This window comes from Fringilla coelebs (genome assembly GCF_963513975.1).
Source record: "Fringilla coelebs genome assembly, chromosome: 1".
NCBI classification, from domain to species: Eukaryota; Metazoa; Chordata; class Aves; order Passeriformes; family Fringillidae; genus Fringilla; species Fringilla coelebs.
Genome location: NC_140028.1, coordinates 66,404,156 through 66,427,518, shown reverse-complemented (window position 1 = coordinate 66,427,518; position 23,363 = coordinate 66,404,156). Strand labels below are relative to the sequence as shown.

General features: G+C 38.6%; 1 protein-coding gene across 1 annotated transcript in view; it reads right to left on the bottom strand.

Moving 5' to 3' along the window:
* Positions 1–23,363, bottom strand: part of MOCOS (molybdenum cofactor sulfurase) — a 208,182-nt gene that overhangs the window by 20,675 nt on the left and 164,144 nt on the right. The window contains exons 7-10 of the mRNA XM_084210992.1: positions 17,374–17,490; positions 14,240–14,683; positions 7,189–7,351; positions 1,236–1,317 (exon numbers count right to left, since the gene is read on the bottom strand). Coding sequence (XP_084067118.1) covers positions 1,236–1,317; positions 7,189–7,351; positions 14,240–14,683; positions 17,374–17,490 — 806 coding nt within the window. The remainder of the gene's footprint in view (positions 1–1,235; positions 1,318–7,188; positions 7,352–14,239; positions 14,684–17,373; positions 17,491–23,363) is intronic.

Below are 23,363 nucleotides of genomic sequence, written 5' to 3'. Positions count from 1 at the left end.
TTCACAGAACTCTAAGAAGTTTCACACGAAAACTTCCAATTTGATACAATAAAAATGACACAGTCAGTTACATGAAAGAGAAGCTACAATAAACAGTATGGCAACAAATTTTATGCACACAGAGAGAAATATAACTCAGGCTGTTTTATAGCCTGTAATAGATGGGCTTACCATGGGGAGGCAAGGGATGAGTCAACACTAAGGGAAGTGGGACAGATGGTTAAAACAAATGACTCTTGGGTGAGTTCCACTACCTGAGGAAAATACACTTCTGAGGAAAAGATCCTCTTTATCATCTGAATAGCTAGTAGAAAAGAAGGAGAAGATAATTTTCTGCATGGCTCCATGGGGAAATTGCCAGGTCTTCTGCAGGTTTGTTTATGTGTTACTCAGAGAAGCAAATGTAGAGGGCTACAAAGAATTAGTATACCTTGGTGAAAGGAAGACATAAATCTTTAAGTGGCTCTTTTAGTTGGACTTACCAAGAGACTCATTGAAAAGAAACATAGTAGATAATGCAAATTGTACTTTAGGAAGGCACTCGATACACTGCCACTCAGAAAACTTAATGAGACTGCGGGAAGTTCTTAGAAAATATGATGAATAAACATTACGTTTATGGACAGGAAATAATTTTATTCCTAATCTTATATTCAGTGAAGTGGTATGTCTCTTGATTAGAATTAATGCTATTTAACTTACATACCTGCAGTCAAGATTGTTAAGGGGACACTGAACAACATGGGTGGTCAAAACAAAATTAAAAAGGGTTGTAAATATGGAAAGCTGTTGAAAACTTAGGAAGGTTCTAGCAATTTTAAATACATGCAGTATGAAATGGGCAAAGCTGCTAACATCATCACTATTAAATGTGGGAACTGAATTCAAGTCCTGCTGAGAACCCCAGCTGACATGTGCAGTAACTGGGGACAGCTCCTTTTCTCGTGCTTGAAGCAAGTAAATAAAAAGTTCTCACTCATTCAAGTGAGGGCAAAGTCAATTTACTGTGCTATCCTTCCTCTCCTTTTTTCATGTCTTAAAATTTTTTACTGTTTTCTATCAGACATGCTGGGCATGCCATCTTACATATTTAAATAGGACCACTGTCCTGGTCCACTAATCATTCATTGCTTTCCACCATTTTTTCAAGGACTTCTGTCTATGTGTATATCTGTTCATATCCTGAGTGCCACTACAGTGATTTTCAGCTTCAGTACCTCTCTGCTCTCCCTTACCTGTGGGAACAGACTTTACTCTCACAGATCACAGCCTCTTTTCCAGTATTGTCTTCTAGTGGCACAGATATTGGGTTCATGCCTAGGTGGGAATACAGAAAGCCACATTTAAATTAAAAAAAAAAAGAAGAATGATAGGATAATGAAAAAAGTTCCTATTTTTGCTCCTTTTCACAGTCACGGCAACCTCACAAACAGCAAATAAAAACATTTTTTCTTTTTGCTAGAATTATATTCTCTGCCGGCAGGTGGCTCCAAATGATAAAACAAAGCGCAAAGGCTGCAGATGACCTTGGTACTCAAAGCATATTTAAAAAATATACAATTTCAGCTTTGAGTAATTTCTTTCTCTATTTATCTCCGGCAACAAAACTGGCACAGAATTATGGCCTCAGTCACGGATTCTGTTGAAAGGATGGCTTCTCTGACAAGTCAGGAGATGATGTTAAACACTGTCATGTTGTAGTAGAGGGATTGAGTGATCTGAAAGATGAAAGATGGAGGAGGGGGGAGGAGAAGAGGCACAGTCTGTTCAAAAAAAGAAATATACTGTGAGAAAAAACTACAATAAACAAGACAAAATGTATGGAAAACTGCAAATGAGACAGTTATTCCCATCTACTCATCTCCAAGTTTAAACCAGATGATGATTCCCTGGTAATGATCTTAACTTCTCCCACATTTTTCTCATCTTGAACAGAATGAGCCAAGGAGATGGAAAGAGTACTGTAGTTTGCTAGAACCTAAAAGAAAAGCTTTACTACTTTTCTTTCTGTTAATTGAAAACAATAATCTTAAATGAAGAACTAAGTGTTTTACTGCGTGGCTGCAATGAATCCAGCTTTTCCTTTACACTGCAACATATATTAACCAAAACTTTGACACCCCCCCCATCCCCCCAATTCCCAGAATTATAACTACATATTTTGCTATCATACTATATTGTAAAACAAATAAGAATCATGCTCTACCAGCTCTGACATACAGTGAAATCAAGTTGGCTTATTTTCTTCTGAAGAGCAAGGAAATGTAGTTCAGATTCATTTTAACATGACTATCTGTTTCATGCATGTTTTGCAAAATAGAATGTGGTCTACTTCTTCTTTGGTTAATTATGTTAGTAAATGTCATAAGTGAAGACAGAGGGGGAAAAGTTGGGTTCACTTAAGAAAATAATAGATGTAAAAAATACTTTGAACTACCCTGTAACAACCTGAAAAAAAAGCCAATGTTATTATCTTATCAACTAGAACTCTTGGGCTTTGAAACAATTAAATATTTGAATCATTCCTTCTGGAAAAGATGAGTGTGAAATATTTCATCCTGCATGTGCTCTTAACTGTTACATCTTTCAAATATTTTCTAAGAATTTCTTAAAATAACAAATAACAAAAATAACAAAATTTATTAAAATAGAATTTCAGGGCTTTAAAAAGGCTTTTATACACCAGCAAGCATATCACATTTTTATTGAACAGTACACATTTTACAGTGATGTTTAGGTCAGTTAAACATTGTTAATTACAATTTTATTCTGCCTTTAAGGCAAAAAAATAAAGTAGAATATTGCCAGTTACTAAAGTGCAAAAGCTGTCATTCTCCATGGTAATTTGCTTGATAATAAAATTCACAGATGTGCTCACAGTATTAATATAAAAAATTCTTATCGTTATAGCTCCTATTTTCAGTCAATGAGGAAAATTAGAGATCTGTTATTTCAATAGACTGAAATATAAACCATTCATGTATATTCTTTCATCAGTGTATGCACTTAATTCCCATTATTTTTATTGGCAGTAACACATGACTATTTGAAGGCACAATAAACTCCATAAAGTGCAATTAGCTGCTCAGTTTTGCTAGCATCTTTCTACTCCAATATTTTAAGGTGCCTCCTCGACACTCAGAATTTCTCCCACTGTGCAGTGACAAACTAATGCTCAACTTGCTAGAGTAATGCTGATTGTTAGCTAAAATAGAAAGAGAGAAATTAGTCTTTTCCAGAAATGCATTCTCAGCTGAATTCTGTTTGGCTACATGTTTGTATAGGTCAGGAACAAGTGCAATGTAATCTGTGCTCCCACATATTTGATGGAGGAGGACAAGGAGATTTCCCTTGATTCTCACTTCAGTAATAGGGTTTTTGGAAATGAAGGCGCTTGCTCCTGCCCACCTTTCAGTTACTGGGAGTCAAACCTCTACTAATTTCATTCAAGACACATAAAATTCTTTCTCTCCATGAGGGCTGATTTAGAGTTAGGTACACTGATTTTCTCTAAGTGGGTTATGTGATAGCAAGGCTTTGTTACACTTTGAACAATAAACAAAACAGAGAATGCCTGTTAACAACTGCATAGCCTAAGAAAATAATTTGACAAAATTAATAAATGCAGTTTCTCAAAATTAAAATCTCACTCCCTCTGCCGAAAGCAATAGAGCCAGTGAGAGAGTATGCACAAGCCCTTCCTCTCCCTCTGCTCTCACTTAACCCCTTCATCAGAGATCCGGGGAACACCTGGAGCTCCCCAGCTGCCATGCAAGCCAACTAATTTTGCAGGCATGCCAGGCAAAGATCCGAAGCCTTCAGGCAGCTTTGGGCTGCCTGACTGTAGAGTCCCAGTCTGCCATCCTTGCTACCCACAGTGGGTGGGTGGCACGATTGCACAGCTGGGTCGGTCAGACAGCAAGTTCCACCCATCCACAGCTGGGGCTACAGAGACACTCAACATTGTAGGGGTTAAAGAATAATCCTGAAAGGGTGTCTCAGTACATAGAGAATTCAGCAAAAGGTGTTAGAGTAGTTACGGTCACACTAAATCACGCTGACAAACTTTTCTTGGACAGAGAAGACAGAGAATATTAAGCCACATTGAAATAAAATAGCCATAAACAAATCTTCTGCTAATGAAAAGTTCTAGAGGGAGAGGAACACGTGTGCCTGGAAGGGAAGAGAGAACAGACTCATTATGTTTTAAAAGCGACTCAGATGAAGTATTCACCATAATCTAACAGTGTAACAGCAGAACGCTCTTAAAAACCACTGTGTACTCCAGCTACGTGGGATCCGGCTCGCTCGGCTTCAGGCACTTACCAGAGGCCCCTATTGCAGCAGCACGCTTGCCTTGGGCTCTCTTCTGGAGAGAGACACCTCCAGCCAGCAGAGCGGCCCGGTGCGCCACAGGCTGCGCTCCCGGCGGGAAAGGCGCGGAGAGCAGCGGAGCTGGCCGGGCAAACAGCGCGGGTACGGCTCCGTGCGGAGGCGAGGCAGCCGGCCGGACTGCGCTGTCACCATCAGCCGGAGCGCTGGGCCTGCAGGCACCGAAGCAAGGGCACGGCAGAATGGAAAGAACAGAGAAACTCAGCACAGCCACTGTGAGGGCAGAGGGAGGAGAGATGGAGGAAACAAAGCTCAGCCTGGAAAGATGCACGCGGCTGGGGCTGAGCAAAGCGGTTTGGGTGGGTGGCCTTCCAGGTGGACGAAGGAGAGGAGCAGGAGGAGACCTGGAGGCGGCTGTCAGACACCGGGCCGAGAGCTGCGGGTCTGAAATAGCATCGGCCACCGACACAGGAGCCAAGGTTCTGAGCTTCAGAACAACCAGCTTGGCTCAAGCCAGTTCCACTGCTCCCCGCCACACGGATCGCTGCTCACAGGCTGCGTTCAGCTGCAGGCCCTAAGTTTGCAACCAACCACAGACAGGCTGGAGGTGTGGTGACAAAAGCTGCAGGGATTAACGTGGGATTTGGGAGGAAAGAATCAGTTTTTTCAATTAAATTCATCTGCCATGAAATGATTTAAGTGGAAGAAATAACACTGACCCATGTTTGTGAAGGCATAAAAGAAAAAGATTAAAAATTTAACTCCAACAAACAAATAATGGATTTAGACTGCAGGTAAGAAGAAAGAAAACATAATAAATATTGGAACAACTTCCCACAGATTTATTTACTCGGCCTTACCCTGCTGGTTTGTATGTGCTCCCATCATTGTGCCATCTTAGAAGCAGTAAGCTCTGGAATAGACTCCCCAAGGAAAACACTCCCACTATCTCACTGTCAAGAATTATAAAAAATGCCACAGGTTGCAAAAAACCAGCAGGACTACTAGAAAAGAGGCCCCAGGTCACCTCATGGGCTAGGACTTTGGTAGCTAGAGTCATTATACAAAGAATAAAATGACTCGATTCTTACACACTGGCTGTACCAAAGCAGGCTTGTAAATAAATGGCAATACCATTCCCGTTAGAGCACACTGATCAATTACTTTTGGATAGAAAAATGATCAATGGACTTGCACAATCACTTCTGTGTGGATATGGTTCCCACTTTCATTGGAAGGAAGGCAAATGACAGTGAAAACTTCAAAAAAGACACACAGTAAAATGTAGAATTTAAAGGCAAATTTCACCCTGGCACTAACTGTAGGAAGAGATTGTAAATCTCAGTGTGAAATGGTGCCTTGACTGTCATTTTTGTCGGGGAAAACTTCCTCCTGACTTCCCGAAGTATGACAGGTCTTACTGACAGGTGTTATTGACAGGTGAACATACTAATGGGTAGGCACTTGTCTGAACAAGTGCTAGCAAGGAAAAAAAATGAACAGACTCAGAATGGTCAGAAAGGAAGAGAGATGGTAAGGAAGTAAATCACTAGAAATAATTAGTTCTGAAGCATTTGATAATATAAAAGTTGTGGGAGAAGGCTGTCTGTGCAACTCTACTACAGAAATTTGAGGTGCAAGGTGCTCCATGTAGAATTGAAATGAATTAATGATAGATTTTCAAGGAAATAGTACAGAGGAAAGAGGAGAAAGCAGCAGTGTATGTCTGTGAGCAAGTCTGGAATCCCTAAGAAGAGACTAGCTTGTGTTTGGGATTGGAAACAGAAAGTAGCAAATAGAAAATTAATGGAAGTATCAAAATGTACGTTTGAGAAACCTATTTCAGACAAAAAGAATCAACAAATCAGACTTAATTCTGTGGAGAGTGCTCAGAGAGTTGGAGATGATGGCAACCCTAAAGTACACACAGAAAGGAGACTGTGGTTACAGATCCACTCATATGGCTTTCTAAAAAAGGGTGAAAAATCTGAAGGTAGGTTCCCTTGTTTTGCTCTGGCTGCTGAAAATGTGGGCATGTGCATTATTAGTAATTAAGACATTATGGGCTGAATAAATGTTGGACCCCAGGGAAATGATGAACACCATTCAGACACATGCAAACTTAGCATTAGTAATGACTTCTGTGGAATTCAAACCCATTCCAGTGTTCAGTGGCAATGGCACTGTTATGAAAATAAATAATTTTCACCCCTGAATAGTAAAGGGCTTTCTGTAACACTTAATATATTTTTTCTTTTTTTTTTTTTCCTCAGCAGTGAATAAAAAGGATTTTGATAATTCCCAGGAAGCTCAAATATCATAAAATATTTGCCTGCTAGTGCAAGTATTTAATTGAGTTAAATAATGTCTGGTCCTTATTTTAATTCATACTAATTTCCACTGAAGACTTTACCCTTCTAATCCCATAGATGGAAGGAGGAAGAGAGATACAAAATGGCAAGGTTTTTGTCCAAGGTGTTTAATGTTACGACTTCTATTCCTTTATCTTTGCAGCATTAACAATCCCTTCAGGCTATGGGACTTCATGCTATGGAGAGACACTAGTCAGTAAATTTCCACATCTGTCTGTTCCTTTCTCCATCCTGGAGCATTCACTTTATAATTGCACATAGGGAGTCACTGTCTACTCTCTGCCTGCCCAACAATAAGTTAAGAAGCCCCCCAGGGCTGCATCTAACAGGTTGGGCTTCATTGCCCACAGCTGGCACAGAACTTGTCCCTGAAGTCACAAGTAAACATGCACAGCATTCAGTAGTTTGGTGGGAGCATGCAGGTGTCCCTGCCTAGAAATCTGACACCAATAAAGAAGGGAAGGAAAGGATATTGTTTACTAACCTTCTGCCTGAATGACCATAATTTTTTGCTTCAGATCAATTGAGGGGTTCACAAGACACAGCCTTGGCTCCTGCTTCTGAGTCATGCAGACTCCATTCTGGTTTACAACCATCCAGTTTCGGTCATACAGCAAACCCTGGTTTCCTACTGGCCATTCTGTAACCTGGGAAAGCATTAGGAGGGGGTAAAAGGGTTTAAAAAATGTTTGCTGCATTAATAGATTCATGCTGAAAAGACAAGAGAGGGAAAAGAATCCATTCATCAAAGATAAAGATACCACAGCACAAAGCTGACCAAAAAAAAAAATCAAATTACTCAAAGTTGTTACATATTATCATACAGTTTAACAGAGCTATAAGAATAAACAATCTCCGAAGCACTCTGAAAACTGTCTTCAGTTTTATACCCATCCATTTTTAGGATCTATTCCTCCAGAAATTTTCATTTAACTTACAAAGCACAGAAATTTGATGGGAATTTTATGAACTAAGGCAAAACTAAACAAACATCAGGAAAACTGTGAAATTCAAAATTCTGAAAAAAATTATTTTTCATAAAATAGGACCACTTTATCAATTAATCCATTTGAGAAAATCTCTGCCACTGAAACTTCTGGTTTTGCTGGGAGAATAATAGTTTCTTTAAATTCCCTTACAACAAAACACATTGTCTTCTTTGCTATCTGTTCTTCCATTATGTCTATAACAGCCTTTACATTGAATAGCCCATACAAGAATATTGTCCTTGCTTTCACATACATTTTTCTGGTGAAAAGAACATCTGTTTCTGATGCTACACAGATGGTAATCTTGAAATCCAAAAAGAGAGCAATTTTAGTAATGCCTTTGGGTGACATTAATATCTGCTTTCTTCTCCAGAATGTTAAAATATTAATACCATTCTTGTAATATAAAGCTGGCCACTAACATATTCTTCAGCTCGTGTATGCTTCCTAGTCACAGTTGAATAGGGAGAAAAGTTTACAGCTGAACTTTGTTGAATTCTTATAGAAAAGCTGAGCACATCTCACATGAATTAGTTGACAAAAGACTTCAGCAAAACTCTATTGAGTAAAAGGTATGTCAAGCACAGCCTGATGCTATGAAGAACAGCATGTCAGGAAGCACTGGTTAAATTAATTAAAAATCACATTTTTGTTTATCATATGATCAACCCAAAACTTGACAGAAGCCAAAACATCTCATTCTTATAAACTTTTCCTGTTTTTATAGAAGCCTGCAGCAGCAGTTTGACACTGACTGCCTGACTAAAGAAAGCTAAGGGCAGCCATGGTAGAGCGGAAAACTTAAAGCATCAAAGCTGAAATAAAAATAATTTCACCAGAGTGCAACCAACTATACTGAATACAGAAAATAGAAAAATAAAAATTAGGAGAAGAAACATGTTTTATCAACCCACTTGATTTATAATGTTATTTGGCATTTTTTAATGCAACTGTGGATGAAAATTCCACGATAAATAGAAATTTTAGGTCTGACAGTGTCATCTGAAATCACATTATCCAAGTACCTCAAACTGTCAGCCCCTCAGCTATGTGAACCTTTGCCCTGTATTTTTTAGGAGAGGAATCAGCCCAAAGACTGCAATATCAGCTGAAGAACACACTTTTGTTCTTAGTGGAAATTATTCTTTGGAGAGACCAGCATTTTTGGTTATCCTGTATAATTAGACTACAAAATGCATTTGAACAGCTGGTGATCATCTGAGAGCTGCAAGAATTTCCTGCTAACAAATCTCCCTTCCAAAAAAGAAGATCATTAATTGGTAATACATCCTCCCATGAATCCAACAGATCTCTACAGGATTTGATAGCTATAGAGAGCAGAATAAACTAAAAAAAGCAGAAAAATAGAAGAAGACCACAAAGTTTCTCAGTTCCCTATTGCAACATTCAGTTGTTTTGGTTCCACTTCAGGACAGCAATCTTATTCAGGAAAAAGATTAAGTGTTTGCTTACCCTTCACTGAAGGCAAGAGGCTTTATGAGCAAAATAAAACTTCTCTTTAAATAGAGTTTCAGGTAGTTCTTGCATGCTGACAGGCATTGAAGGGTAAGCCCAGCTAACTAGCTAGCAGATATTTGGAAATAATCAACACCTTCCACTCAAGATACCTCTGACAGGCTCAAAATAATGGCAACTAACTCCATGCTTCATTCACACCACAAATGGGATGCAGCCCATGACTACAGGCCCTCAACCCATTTTTCCCTCTTCCTCTGGGTATTTGCCATTGTAGTGAGTGCCCTCACTGTGCCCTGAGTGAGTCCCTATCCTGCCATGGATGTCCTCTGTCAGGTGCCCAACTCCCTCTCTAATTTTCAGCTCACTGTATGGCACACGTTGCTAGGACACTGATAAAGAAGTTGCAACAGCAAAATTAATGTGGTCTGCCTTGGATGGAGAGTCACAGACAGCTCTGAACAGCCAGAGCTGGTTGGCTGCTAATACTGACACTGAAGATGAGCAAGGAAGAACACATTCATTTCTTCTCTCAGCACTTAGGCCTGTGCAGAGCATATCCCGCCCGTATTTCAAAGGGGCTGAAGAGATTGTTAAATAAAGTAAAATAGAGCAGGTTAGCATACGTGGCAGCGAGTGGTAGTGCATTATATAGCCTGTAATGTGATTCCCTGAAGTTACCTGGCCATCTCTGGCTACTGAGACAAATTAAAAGAGGGAGGACAGAAGGAAAGCAGGGAGTGCATTGTTTTAGATAGATAGCTGATAGATACCAGCATAAACCTTCATTCCAAGCATGGCAGGTGATGATGCAAACCTGGATCATTCCATTTATGGTCTCCTCTACCTGTCATGAGGATCATTGCACAATACAGCCAGTACTTGGTATTATCCCATCTGCTTTAGTCCATCTTTTCCTATTGCAAAATTAAAATATCCACTGCAAAAACATGTGGGGTTGTTTGTTCTTTTCTTTATTTCAGAATTTTGTGTAAAATATTTTGGGCTGCATTTCTCCCATAGTTCACAGTAAGGTCGTCACGAAGGCTAACACAGTTTTTGAACACATTAAAGGAACCACTGAAAAGGGTTTAAATGATCCAAGTTTAAAAATGTTAGTGGTCTTACATATAATTTATCCACTGATCACTAGGAATTTGCATTGTATTTTAAATGAAAAGCTAGTTTGTCTTCTCTGTTGAGATGCAATTTCTTATGCTCTGAAATCTACTGTAAGAATAATAAAGTTATTAATTAGTTATTAGTTTAAATTTCTAGTCTCTTTCACTGGGCACATTGTATTATATAATTTTGTAAAAGTCATCGACATGAGAGATGTTCCTGTTTAAAAATGCATGTTTAAAACACATTTTTATGCTGGAAAAAATAAAGTGGTCTGGGATAGAGGTTACTCCTCTGCTTTTCTCCATTTAATAAAATAATTGTAGGGAAAAAAACCATATTTGAGAAGTTGAGCTAGAAGATTCTGCCCTCTTCTTCCTGCACCATGTGTACAAAATCCATGGGACAACAATGACCAGGAACACTCCATACAATTCTGGAGAAACCACCTGACCTGCAGTGAGCTGACAATCTTCATGCCAAGTTTCATCCTCCCAGCTGCCAAAGCACTCTGCACTCTCATTTTCTCTGGAGGTCAAGAACCTCTCATACTGAACCACTTAGAATAGAACAGAGAAATCAGAGTTTAGGAGAGGAGGAGATTATGTGACTCTAAAGAGGAGATCAAACAGCTGTGAGTTTGCACTCACATCCTCCTCCAGTTTGCCCTCCTGCCACTAATCATCTATCCTGCAACCAGCAACTCTGTGGGCAGATTTCAGAGGCAGATGGGCTGAGTCCTGCACACAGTTATCTGGAATTTTCCACTGCACACATTATTTTAGGAAAACTCAAGTGATCGTGTAGTTACAATAAACCCTAGTTACAGCACATGCTAAAGGTCTGACCTTCCACACCAGCGGGAGGCCTCCACTTGAACCTACAAATCTATGAGCTTCTGATCTCAAGTATCAAAGTATTGGAAGGTGAATGAATTTACTACAGCTCAGCATTTGAACCACTTCTACCTTTTCACATCAGCCACCTGAGTTACCCTATAACTGATAAACATGGACATCAAGTTTTTAATTGGGAAAATACTGTTCTAAATTTCCAGCAACTACAAAGCATCTAAAGCTATTTTAGATTACAAACAAGACACTGATTTTCAATTCTTGGATTCCGATCAAAGACTAAAGCTACATGATTACTTTAGAACTACTTCAGAAGTTTATGTATTATCGCCTTACTTCAGGAAACACAATGTTAAGTGTGAAGTCCATGAAAAAAACCCACTAAAATGGTAAAAGAATAGTTTTGGCTATGATTCAGTCTTTTCAAGATAAAGCCTAAAGATTCTGATATAATCAATATTTTAGAAAGCAAAATGATTTCCAGGATTTGATTCCATTTAATTGTGGTAAGGTTTCTTCTCTAGCATGTCTTGCTTCACACTCCAGTGCATGTGACATGCATTGTTTTCCTGTTTCAAAAGAAACAGGATACAGGCTGAAGCTGCAGTAATGACATATAAAAACATATATATAAATATAGAGAGATACATACATACATATTGGAGATTAGTGCACTCTGCAGGGTCCGGGTCCTGGCAGCGATGGCTTTCTATTCTACTCTTACTCATTGGGAGGAGACTAAGCCACTTGGTGATTTAGAATGGGATAATTGAGCTTTAAAGTTCATTTTACAACTGGTGGTCTGTAAGATAGTATTTTTATCTTTTCTATAGGCAGACAGTGAGATTGGCAGATCTTTCACAGGCTGGTTATAAATGTATGACAGGTCTAGAAGTGCTAGTCAGACTTTTAGGAAGAAAAAAACATGATGAACATCTGGCGGACAGGAAAAAAGTCACAAAAGCAAACATATTTTTTGCAGGGATTTAATTCAATATAAAAACCCCATCCAAATAAAAATAGTCTTTTGACTACAACTCCTGGCCTGCTCTCCCAATGCAGTGAAAGCCCTTTCCCAGTGGATAACAACAATTTCCCAGTTGTTAGGTCAACTTCTACTGTTCTTTTGCATGCACTCATGTATCTTCTATAAACCACATGGAAGCCATGTGGAAATGCCCAAAAAATTACTTTTTAAGTAGAGAAGAAGAGCTAAATGCTCTTTATAGTAGAATTCCAGTACCTTCCAATACCATACCTAAATCCAGTATTTATTTAATTTTCTGTTCCTGTTTGGCAATACAGGCTCTGACAGTGCTTAGATTACAGGGCTTTAATGTGGCTGAGGCTTTGTCATAAAAAAATCAAAACAGACTTCAAAAATTACTCTAGACATGCAAAATTAAACCTCATAATGTAGTTGCAGTTTTTATATCTGTTTTTAAATTATTCAGATCAGCTAGTGTTAGCTGCATAATCTAAGTTGCCTTGGATTCCTCTCACAATCAATGAAAAGAAACAGAAATATCCAGGAAAATTTATTTCTCCTACTGCAGATGCCTACTTTATGCTAGAATGAATAAGCAGGTATCCATCTCTCACTGCTTACAGAACAGTGTTGAGCTGTAGAAGTAAAAGCTGAGGTAAGATGAGTGCTGTTTTCATTCTGGGCCCATTAACACAAGCACTATGCATGAGACACAGGGATTTCCCCCCTCCACATAGAATTGCAGTCCTGTTTTCTGGGGAGTATCAGGTTTGTGTGAATTTATCACCTCAAGCTGTTTCCCCTCACAGAGCCTGAAGAGGAGCAATCTGCCTCAGCTTGTGGGGAAATATAAGCTTTCTTTCATGCTGAGGTATGTCTTACCTGCTCCTGGGCACAATCACTTCAAAGCCTTCCTGGTGCTGAATGTTGTGGCATGTATCTCACACCACCAGCCTGCATGTCAAAAGCAGAACTTAACCCCAAAGGTGCATGAGTACTGCCAACATATTTCAGCAGCTTCCATACTGGGCTTCTCTAATACAGCTATGAAAACTGCAACACTTCAACAAAGGTTAAAAAATTTTCACATTAAATGGGCAATTAATTTGATTTTCTAAACAGTTTGATCTAGTGGGAGGTTAATAAGGGGTGGAAATTGTTTGTTCAGGTCTCATTTGATGCTCAGGATTGTGTCTCTGAATTAAAGACATCATAAGCCAACCCAAATTTACAAACACAGATGTTTGGTTGATCATTTAATAGTGTTTAATTGCCCAACCTCTCTGCACTGAGAAAGAAAAAACCCTAAACATGATCAAATCAGCTGAGAAGCCCTATTTGAAATTCAGGAGATTCATCACTGGATTTGACCCCAATTTTCTCTCAGATGTGAGACACTGACCTACACCAGTAAGTTTTCATAGGGAAAGTTATACCATTATTGACATTCATTAAATCACTTCCCAGTATGGTACTATGCAGAGTGACATTCTAGGTCATGTGTGGGCCATACACCTATTTCATCATGCATTATTTAAAAAAAAAAAAGTCACAGCTAAGGTGATGATATTATTAACTTGGTAAAAAAGCAATTAAAATCTTCAAAGAATGAACTTTCAAATAGCACAGCAACACTTAAATGTCATATTTCTGTTGCAAATGTATTTTTAATGATAACATTTCTTTGTAATGTAAATCAGCCGCCTCTCAATTATAACATGTTAATCAAGTTACTTCTCAATTGCTGCCTACCCATCAATGCCTACAAGTCCATCACATGTCATTCTGTAAAAGCATACTAATTACTTGATTATATTTTAGTCAAGTTTTGCAAATCCAACTTTTTTCTTCAAGACAGCATATTATGTGCAGACTTGCCTGTTGTGGGAGAGGGGAGAGCAGAAGACACATTTACCCCTCCCATTTAACTTCAGCCTAATTCAAAATCCTTCAAGGTAGCCTAACATATGGGACTTGATCCCAGAACTTGGAAAAAAGGAAACATGGGTACCCACACACTGCTTCCTAGTATGTCATACACACGGGTCTGATGAAAAACACAAGGCTGAGCTGCACAAATACTTCTGAATGGTTCAAAGCACATACCTCAAATGCAGAGCAGGATTTGATTGGGTAGAGGTAAATTTTGGCAACAGTGATGGGCTTGCCACCTTTTTTACACATTGGCACTGCAGTCTCAGAAACAGCAGCCCTCATGCTTCCTGCCTCAGGCTCTGGTGGCTGCCAGCTGCCAGTTGTCTCTGCCTCAGATGGAATATTCCTGAGTTCTCTGTCAGAGATTTGCAGTATTGGAGACAATTTATCCGCCTTGTTAAAAGAAAGGTGGTCATCTGGAACAGACTCTGTCGTCAGCTTTGTAACAGACTGGAGAGGAATCTCAGCATCTGAGTTGGAGAGTCTGGTGGCTATGATGAAATTCAAAAAAGTCTGTGCATCTTCAAAAGAAGACATGTAGCCAAAGGAAATTCTCACAGAACCAGTGGGACGCCCATCAACTAGGTCTATGTTATCTCCACAGACATGGCCAGCCTAGTTTGAAATAGGAAGAAAACCAGAGAGCTGTCATGATACTTTGCTTTATTTCCTCTCTAATTTTACCTAGTTATTAATAAGTCTCTTAATTATAACCTGAAAAACTGTTGTAAAAAATAGAAGGTTAACTCATCAATACAAAGAGAAAATGAAGAAAATACCCTCAATCATCTTATGATTTACTTAGACTATGAAGATAATTTTGAGCTGCTTGTCCTATTCTATTCTAGGGGAAGAGTTACTTTCCAAAAACATATCAAGAATCACTTCAAGGTTGTATGTCCCATGATGGTCAGCTCAGACAATATCCAGGGGTTTTCCAGTCTCGCCCGCATAGTTCACTGGGATTCAAACTGTGATGTTCAGATAAGTGAACAAACCATGAGATGGCTGATTTTTTTGGGGCAGTTTTCTCCATATTCACTGTCAGAAAAGTGTCATTTTATACCACCAGTGTCTTTATCATGGCTTGTATTTAATAGTCCAAAGAGCAGAGAACTAACTCATTTGGGATAGCAGCAGAGACTTGAGTCTAGAGCTCAGACATCCTAAGTGACATAGGAATATTCAACAAATCTGTCTTGCTGATCCAGTCAACACATTGCTTTCAGGATAAAGGGAACAAGTCTTCCCTCTAACACTACCTCCTTTAAAGAGCACAAGTTTCCACTTGAAAAAACTTTGTTGAAAAGTTTTTTTAATGCCCTATAGTGACCTTCATGTAGATACCTATCTGATAGGTCTCTCATACAAGACTCTATGGAAAACTCTTCCTTAAGAGCAAAAGTTTCCCATTCTTTAAGTGAGTCAGTGAGTGCTGCCACTCACCACCAGTGAAGCAAGCTGCAAGCTAGAGGTCCCCTTTGTTAATCCACTTAATAGTAGCTCACCAATGGACTTAAGATTTAGTCCAAACTCAGCATCATATTCCCTAAGTGCAGCAGCTGTTGGGTTTTTTCCTCAGAATTTAATTTATATACACATTTCTGTCACATTAAAAATGGACACATGAATAGTTTATTTACATGAGGGCTTTTTTTTAAAGCAAGAAATGTCACAGGACAGTGAACACAGGTGCCATTTATGCAAGGACAAATAAAAACCCTACATCTATGTCAAAGCATGCAACACAGTAGTAAATATTTTAATGCAGTGTGAAGTAGTTTTTATCCTTGACAACAGAGCAGAAGCAACATTTTCATAATTAGGTTGCATCTGTTAATATACCCTTCTGTAACCCTTCTGCCAAGTATTGCTTGATTGACTGAGGAGAGTCTCCTACTGTGCAAATAAGTAAGTGAGTTCCTACATAACATTCTAAGAAAACCAACCACACTTCTCCAGGGACACTTGAAGACAGAAAGTCCTCCCTCACAGGCATTTTATCATGTACAACTTCATCAGGGAAGGAAGAATACAGCCAGCACCCTGGGAAAAGACAAAACTGAAGTATATGTGCAAATAATGTGATAAAAGATGCCTTCCTCTACACAGTAATGTTGTCAATAACTCATCCTGATCCTTCTCAAAGCACAGATGGGAATGGAATGTCCCCAAATAACGACTGTGTAGCTCTACCACCTCATTATACAACTGTTGGTGATTAAGTGTCTCTCCATAAATTTAACTTTAGCCTATCCCCATTTAAATGAGACAGACCTAAAAGGAGTCCCTCACTCCTTAGCAAAATCCTCCTTGTATAAGGAGATCCAGGACCATTGCAGCTGGTTATTTGGCATTTTTCACTTCAGCAAAAGGGTAGACTGTTTTTTGTTTTCTCAGAGGAGAGAGCTTCCCTGGCAAGTCAAAGCACCATTTTCCCAAGGAAGGTATTAAAGAACTGCAGAAGCCTTTAAGAACTAGTGCTTTCAGTCCTGCATGTAAATGTGCTTGCAAAATTATCTATATGTCTCAGTGAAATTATAAGGGAGCTATAATATCATCACAGCAATTAGATTTTTTTTTTTTTTTTACCTTTGGAAGATCATCATTAATAAAGTTTTTGATTGTTCTGAATTAATTTAGTGTCATTTCAAACTCTGACAAATATGCAGACAGGAAGCCTCTTCCACTTCAGTATAATACATCCTGCTATACATCTTTTAATGACAGCTTATGGGAAACATTAGTAATCTTGAAAACAATCTTTACATTCATATTCTAAAAATCTAACACACCAGTAATCTAAGTAGATTTCATCTAAATTTGTTGAATTCTCTGAGATTCACTGTGTAGTTGCCTTTATTGTTTCCTGTGCAATTTGTGTACATATTTTAAATTGTAACACCCAACAGCAACAGGTCTACAAGACTTGAGCATTAGTATGTACAACAACTAATTAGGATACTTAAAGAAAAACATGATAGGAATTGTCCAGGAAATTCTGTTCTGCTGGAAGTCTTGATATCATGCAATTCCAAAACCAAACAAGAAGGCCCAATTTCCTATTCTCCAATGAAATAATACCAAGCAACACATACTTCTCTGCATACATCAAATGATTTTGTTGCAATACCTCATTTCAATGAGCCGAGTTTCTATCAATTTAGTTCTTTAACAAGGCAGAGGAGTTGAATGCTAAGAGAAAAAAAGTCAAATTTAACTTCATTTGTAAAGTCACAGAGACTCAAAACCATGGGATGTGATGCACTTTAGCTTTTAAGTTCTAACCATGTTCAGAGACTAACCTGCAGGTTCCTTTGGATCTCCTCATTGCTTATGTCCAGATGCATCTGGCAGGCTCCAGTGTTACAGAAGCAGCCTGTGCGAACGTGTATGTTGTGGAGACTCGCCATGCTGTCCACCTTCCCGATCGAGCAGAAGACACAGGAGAAGAGTGAAAAATAGACATTTTAAAGTTGTGGTCAACAAGATACAGTGTTTTAAAGGCAAAAATCCATGGAGGTAAATTATGTCTCTGAACAATTAACAGCTTACTGCAGCTTTTATCATTCCCATACAGATTTTGCATTTTTCAATTTTGTTACTTCAGCTAGAAGAAAGCAGTGGTAGGAGCAGAGGTGCTTACCTTAGCATTGAGCAACTACTCCATGAAAAAATACACACAACCAGGTCCTGAGCCTATGAATGCCAGTACATCTGCTGAGTTTTAAAGCTGTGAACAGGTTTATTCACATCACTGTGCTAATTACAGACCTGCAGCCAGGTGTTACTTGGTGTCTTGACAGAGCCACCTCCTGCAACTGCCTCTGAAGAGACTGAAGAGATGCCTGGGGCACCTTTTCAGGTAGCTAAAGAAAACCTTGTGCTCCAAGGATCTGAAACTGCAAGTCCTCATTACAGAAACCGATGGCATCTATGGGATTTTGGTACACAAGTGCTGGAAGGATCATCCCCTCAGTAAGCAGCAACATTTGCCAGGACAGGGAATGAACTGGAATGTCTCAATGAGTCTTGTACATACAACCGCCCAATCTACCAAGTCCCTGGTGCATTTCTTCCTCATGCTGTTTGGTATTACACCATTTCTTTATCATCCACTGAATAATGAATGGGGAGAAATACAATACTTGATGACAAACTGGCATGAATAAATTATGGGAAGGAATGAAAATGATGTGCAAAGACAACAGAAGAACATGCCCATATGTGCCTCAGAAGGAGACATATATATGCATGCACTGGGAGGACAGCACTGCAAGGGATACGGATTGTCAGGGTTTCAGAGCACACTACAGGGATCCTCTTAGTACAGCTAAGAAACCATGGAACCTCACTGCAGGGACCTGGAAATGTTTTATATTGATCTCAAAAAGCAACAGCAGCAGCTGATAAGATTAGCTGAGCTACCACCAGCTATTTCTTTGATGAAAAATGATGAGCATTCCTCAGGATTGCAAGAAAGGACAAACAAATGCATGAAATCTGACCCCCGCCTCTACCACAAAACAACTCAAAACAACCTTGTACAACTTGCATTAACCCCTCTGTGCTTTTGCTCCTTTTCTACAAAAGAAGAGCTGAGAGCCCTGCCAATGACCATGCTGCAGACTCAGGGGACTCTGCTGTACCAGGAACAGAATCCTTCATGCAGGAAGCTCAGGCTCAGCTGCATACACAGCAACAGTTCAGCCTAAAGGGGCAGGAAAGGGAGTGTCAACCAACTCACACTAACCACTTCCCTAACTGTGAGCCCATGCTTTGTCTGAGGGACCAGTATAAATGTTCAACCCAGCTTTTGTAGCTGGCTAAATCTCTACTGGCTTTTATTATTTTTAACATAAATTCCCTCTCTATGGAAAAATGGCCCAGTACACATACCAAACACTTTCTGGTATCATTCAGTCTATCTTCTGTCTTGATATATCAATGTTCTATCTTCTGACATCTCTGAGTTTAACTGTGTGCATCAAGCATCTTTAAAGTCACTATATCAGTGGCTGGAAAACCCAAGCCTTCAGTTAGAACTTACTCCACGCTGAAATAATTCAATCTAAATAGTATTTAGCTCTGCTAAAAGCAGTTAAGAGTTACTGCTTTTTTTTTCATGCGTGGGGCATAAGGATCTCTGGACAAAAATGTGCTGTATACAAAAAAAATTCTATACTGCTATAGCGCACAAGTTCTCAAGTTCACATTTCAATGTGTTCTGTGCCACTAGTTCAGTTCAAAATTGTTTGATTCTCCAACACAGACATAATCAAAATAACTTCATCTATACAGACTTGGAAAGCAGAGAATACAATCAGCCCCAAGATCCCTACTGATGATTAATGCCTTGGAGAATATCTTGTGTTTAAAGCATGTTTCTCAAATTGAAGTTTTAGTAAAAGGCATCTGTTGAGAGAGACTGTTGTGGTGTCGTCAGCTTTGTTTTGTCAGAAGACTTCAATATGGGAACAGTGACATTTTCTTGATGTCTTTTTTAATTTAGATGAGAAAAGTTGTCATTCTGCCATAGCATGGTTTGTCATGGTGCTAGTGACTTGTGGGCAGGTCTGTCATTCTGTTAATCATGACAAGCAAGGCAAAAATCATGACATACTTCACTGCTGAAATCATACAGTGTTTGGGCTCATTTACTCAGTATACAAAAACCTTTAAAATATAGAATCTTTTTACTATTCATACTTTTAAAAAGGAATGTTCCTGGGGCAGCCTTGTCAACCAAAATGTATATAGTGCAATACAGTTTCCATGACACATCTTCAAGGAATTGCCAACAGGATTTTTAATTTTTTTAAAATTCTGTCAAATAAATTATTACTGTTCTTTAATGAAGAGTAACTTCACTCTAGCCATGCAATCCAATCCTTACCTACAATAATACTTTAGTTTTAATCTATATCAATCTGTACATTGGACCAGGACTACTGAGACATAAAAACATGATCATTATAAGAATATGGGAATTGTGATTCAGGAGAAAAAAGGTAAGCTATTAATAGCTTTAGTATTAACTGAAGTTCATTATCACCAATGTGATAATGTGCACAGACCTTGTGAATGTGATGCACGCTTTTCAGTGGAAACAATGGCACCATGTAAAGAACCAGTAAAGTCAGCGCTGCAAAAATATCTGTCCCTTGAATAGATGCTTGGTTTTCCCTTGGACATATGTTTTGATTTCTTCTCGTTTATTTTCACCCTAGAAATACACTACTTGGGGAGTTAATTTAATCTCTCTCTGCAGTGCTATCACATAGCAAAACAAATAGAACATAAAACATCTGTTACAGTTATTTTGATGAAGAAAAGCTTCCTTAAATAAAACAAATCTTTAAAATTGCCATAAAGAGCAATAATGGATATTGAGCTCAGGGTTATGAAATACAGAACGTCACTTGCAGCTCTGTCTGTAACAGCAGAGGGTGACTTTTGGGAGCCAGGAATGAGTTCATCAATGAAGGCACAGAAGCATGAATGGTACTAATGGTAAGTACACAGCTTAATGTACTTGGATTGTCAGTTTTGGTGATTCCCTGGATCTGATACTTGGAATTATTGTGCCCTGGTTTTTAAGAGATTAAAGACTACAATTAAACTGTAAAATAAATGCAGAAATCTTGCAGCATTTTACTGATTTCAGTCAGTGAGGGCATGGTAATCAAGCCATCATGATATCTTGGAGTCCCTTCTGTCTTTCAGAGCCCCTTGGCATCCATTACTTTTTCTGAAGCTCTTTACTGTGGGCCTGGCCCTGTAGACTGCTTCACGCCCCAACACTTCTGATGTCACATTGTCTTGATTTTTGACAAGCAAAATGTGATTTTCACACTTCCAAGTCACGGTCTTCAAATTAAATAAAGATACGTAAAGGAAGTTTGCCTAAACCAAATTTTTTAAGCAGTTAATTTTTTTTCCATCCATGAGCTTTTCTTTAGTGCTCCCAGATTGATCAAATGCTCACATTTTTTTTTTTTTTTTCATAGTGCTCTATCTGATAAATACAATTTTTTTTTTAGTATTAAAAATATTGAAGTGGAGACCTTCTACTTTAATGCATTATCCTACAGTAGTGCCCTCTTGGAAATCTGCTATTTCAGTTGATACTCATCAGCTGGAAAGGTCTGAGAAGAAATGAGATTGTGGTCTGTTCTGCTTTCCCATTCCCTGCCACACAATGCACTGGTGACTTCTCTGTGTTTGCTAAATGACTGACTTCAGCTAGCAATTCACTTCAGGGCTTCTGAGGCACTCAGTGAAAGCTGTAAGTTTTTCTCTGGCATCAGGTTCCATTGCAATAAGTTTTAGAATGATACTTGCTGTAGGTATGTATATGCTAAATGAGAGTAAAGATTTACAGATAGCACATAATTTTGCATTATTCCTAATCAACTAAGTCTAAGACTTTCAACAAGAACGATGAATGCTTTAGAAACCCCTGCTGAACTCATTCCCATAGGATGCAATTCTGTAGCTCTTATTCAAGCAAGTACTTATTTGTGTAAGTTATCACAAGAATTATTCACATGAATAAAGGAACTTTTTATAATACATTGTGAAGTGTTCTGAAAAAAAATCGTATAATTCAATACTGGCAAGTACTGTCCTTCAGGAATTGGGATTAGGACTTCTCATTCTGCTTTCTACAATGCCAATGCCCAAGTATCAGAGCAGTTTGTCTGTCTGATGGATTTGCTCATTACAAGAATTTCATTGCACACCACTGATGGCTGGTTATAAAACAGGCTTCAAGATGCTGTTCTCCACATCCACTGGTAAATTAATTCACTGATTCATGGCATGGAATTGCAGAGAAAGTAAGCTAGCTCTTTCTGTCATCCAGCATTTGACTGTGAAACGCTGTTGCTGATGCAAATGCATACTTAATCTTGTTAAATACAATTTAATAAGAAGTAGGTCAGAAGGAAAAAAAAAAAACAGCACTTGTTTCCAAACCATTTAGTGGGGGGTTAGGGGGGAGAAGGAAGAATTTTAGTTGAGTTACAGTATCATTAACTGTTTTAACTGCATAGTTTTCTACAAAAAAGGCTTTTTTTTTCCATCTCAGAGAAATAATTTCTATGTGGGCAGATTCTCTCAGTACTGAATAATCTGATCCTCTCCTTTTTGCCTCCTTGTTGTTGACAATGGTTTAAATTAACCAAAGAGAGGACGTATATCTCTTCTTAGTCTTCATCCATTCATCACTTTGACCAAAATCCCTTTGGTAGAAGGCAGTGAAGTATTAGACAGAGATATTGAAATGTATTAATATTGTCAAGTTCAGTGTCCTGAATATACTTGTTCAGTATAAATGCTGTCTTATCAGGAACTTTACACCCGATGTGATAATTTTCTCAGCTAGTTTTAAAGACAGTCAAATAGCAGGTAAGATTGCATGGGAGAGAAGCAAGCTGGAAATGTTAGCATAATTCAAAATATGTGGGTTGCCACTCTGCAGGAATTCTCACTTAGGAGATGCCATACACATAGTGAACTGCAGGTTCTTCATGCATAAAGGAGTAACAATAATTTTAATTTCTGACAACCAGAAGCTAGAAGATTTCTTGGGGATAGGGTGGCTATAAAAACGAAATGAAACAATGAAACACAGTCTTGGTAATGGATGACCTAACTTTTTTTTCAACTGTTTTTTTTCTTTCCTCCTGAATATGCAAGTGAATTTGAATCCAGCTATTTGAAACGGAACAGACTGATGAGTAAGCTAAACACGTTGGTTTTCTTTCTTTGATTTGGTGCCTTAATGACCATAGGTCTCTCCAACCAATGACATCTTCTCTTCTGTTTTTTTTTTTTTTGTTTGTTTTTTTTTCCCCCTCCAGTTCAAACTGCATTCATTGACAATGAAAACCTGGTTCACTAAAATGATATCATGGAAAGGATAGATTTCAGGAAGAAAGCAAAGCAAAGGAACTCAAGCCCTCAGTGGCTCCATAACTGACTTCAACAAAGCATCCTCTTGTGAGTCATAGAAAAACATCTGTATCTCTCCATCCCACTGAGCATCCCCAGCTATTTTGTAGGCTAAAGGCTTTCGGTCAAATTGCTGCTGGTCAGAAATGTTGAAGCTAGACGAAAACTATACAGAAGACTAAACCATAACTAATATCAAGAGGTATAAAGGGGAATCTAGCAGACTTATACAAGTGGAAACAATGCCTAGGAATAAAAACGTGCAGTGCATGCTACTGAAAGTCCAGTGACATAGGTTTAATTCATGTCACAGTCAAAATCTTCTCCACCATTTCCT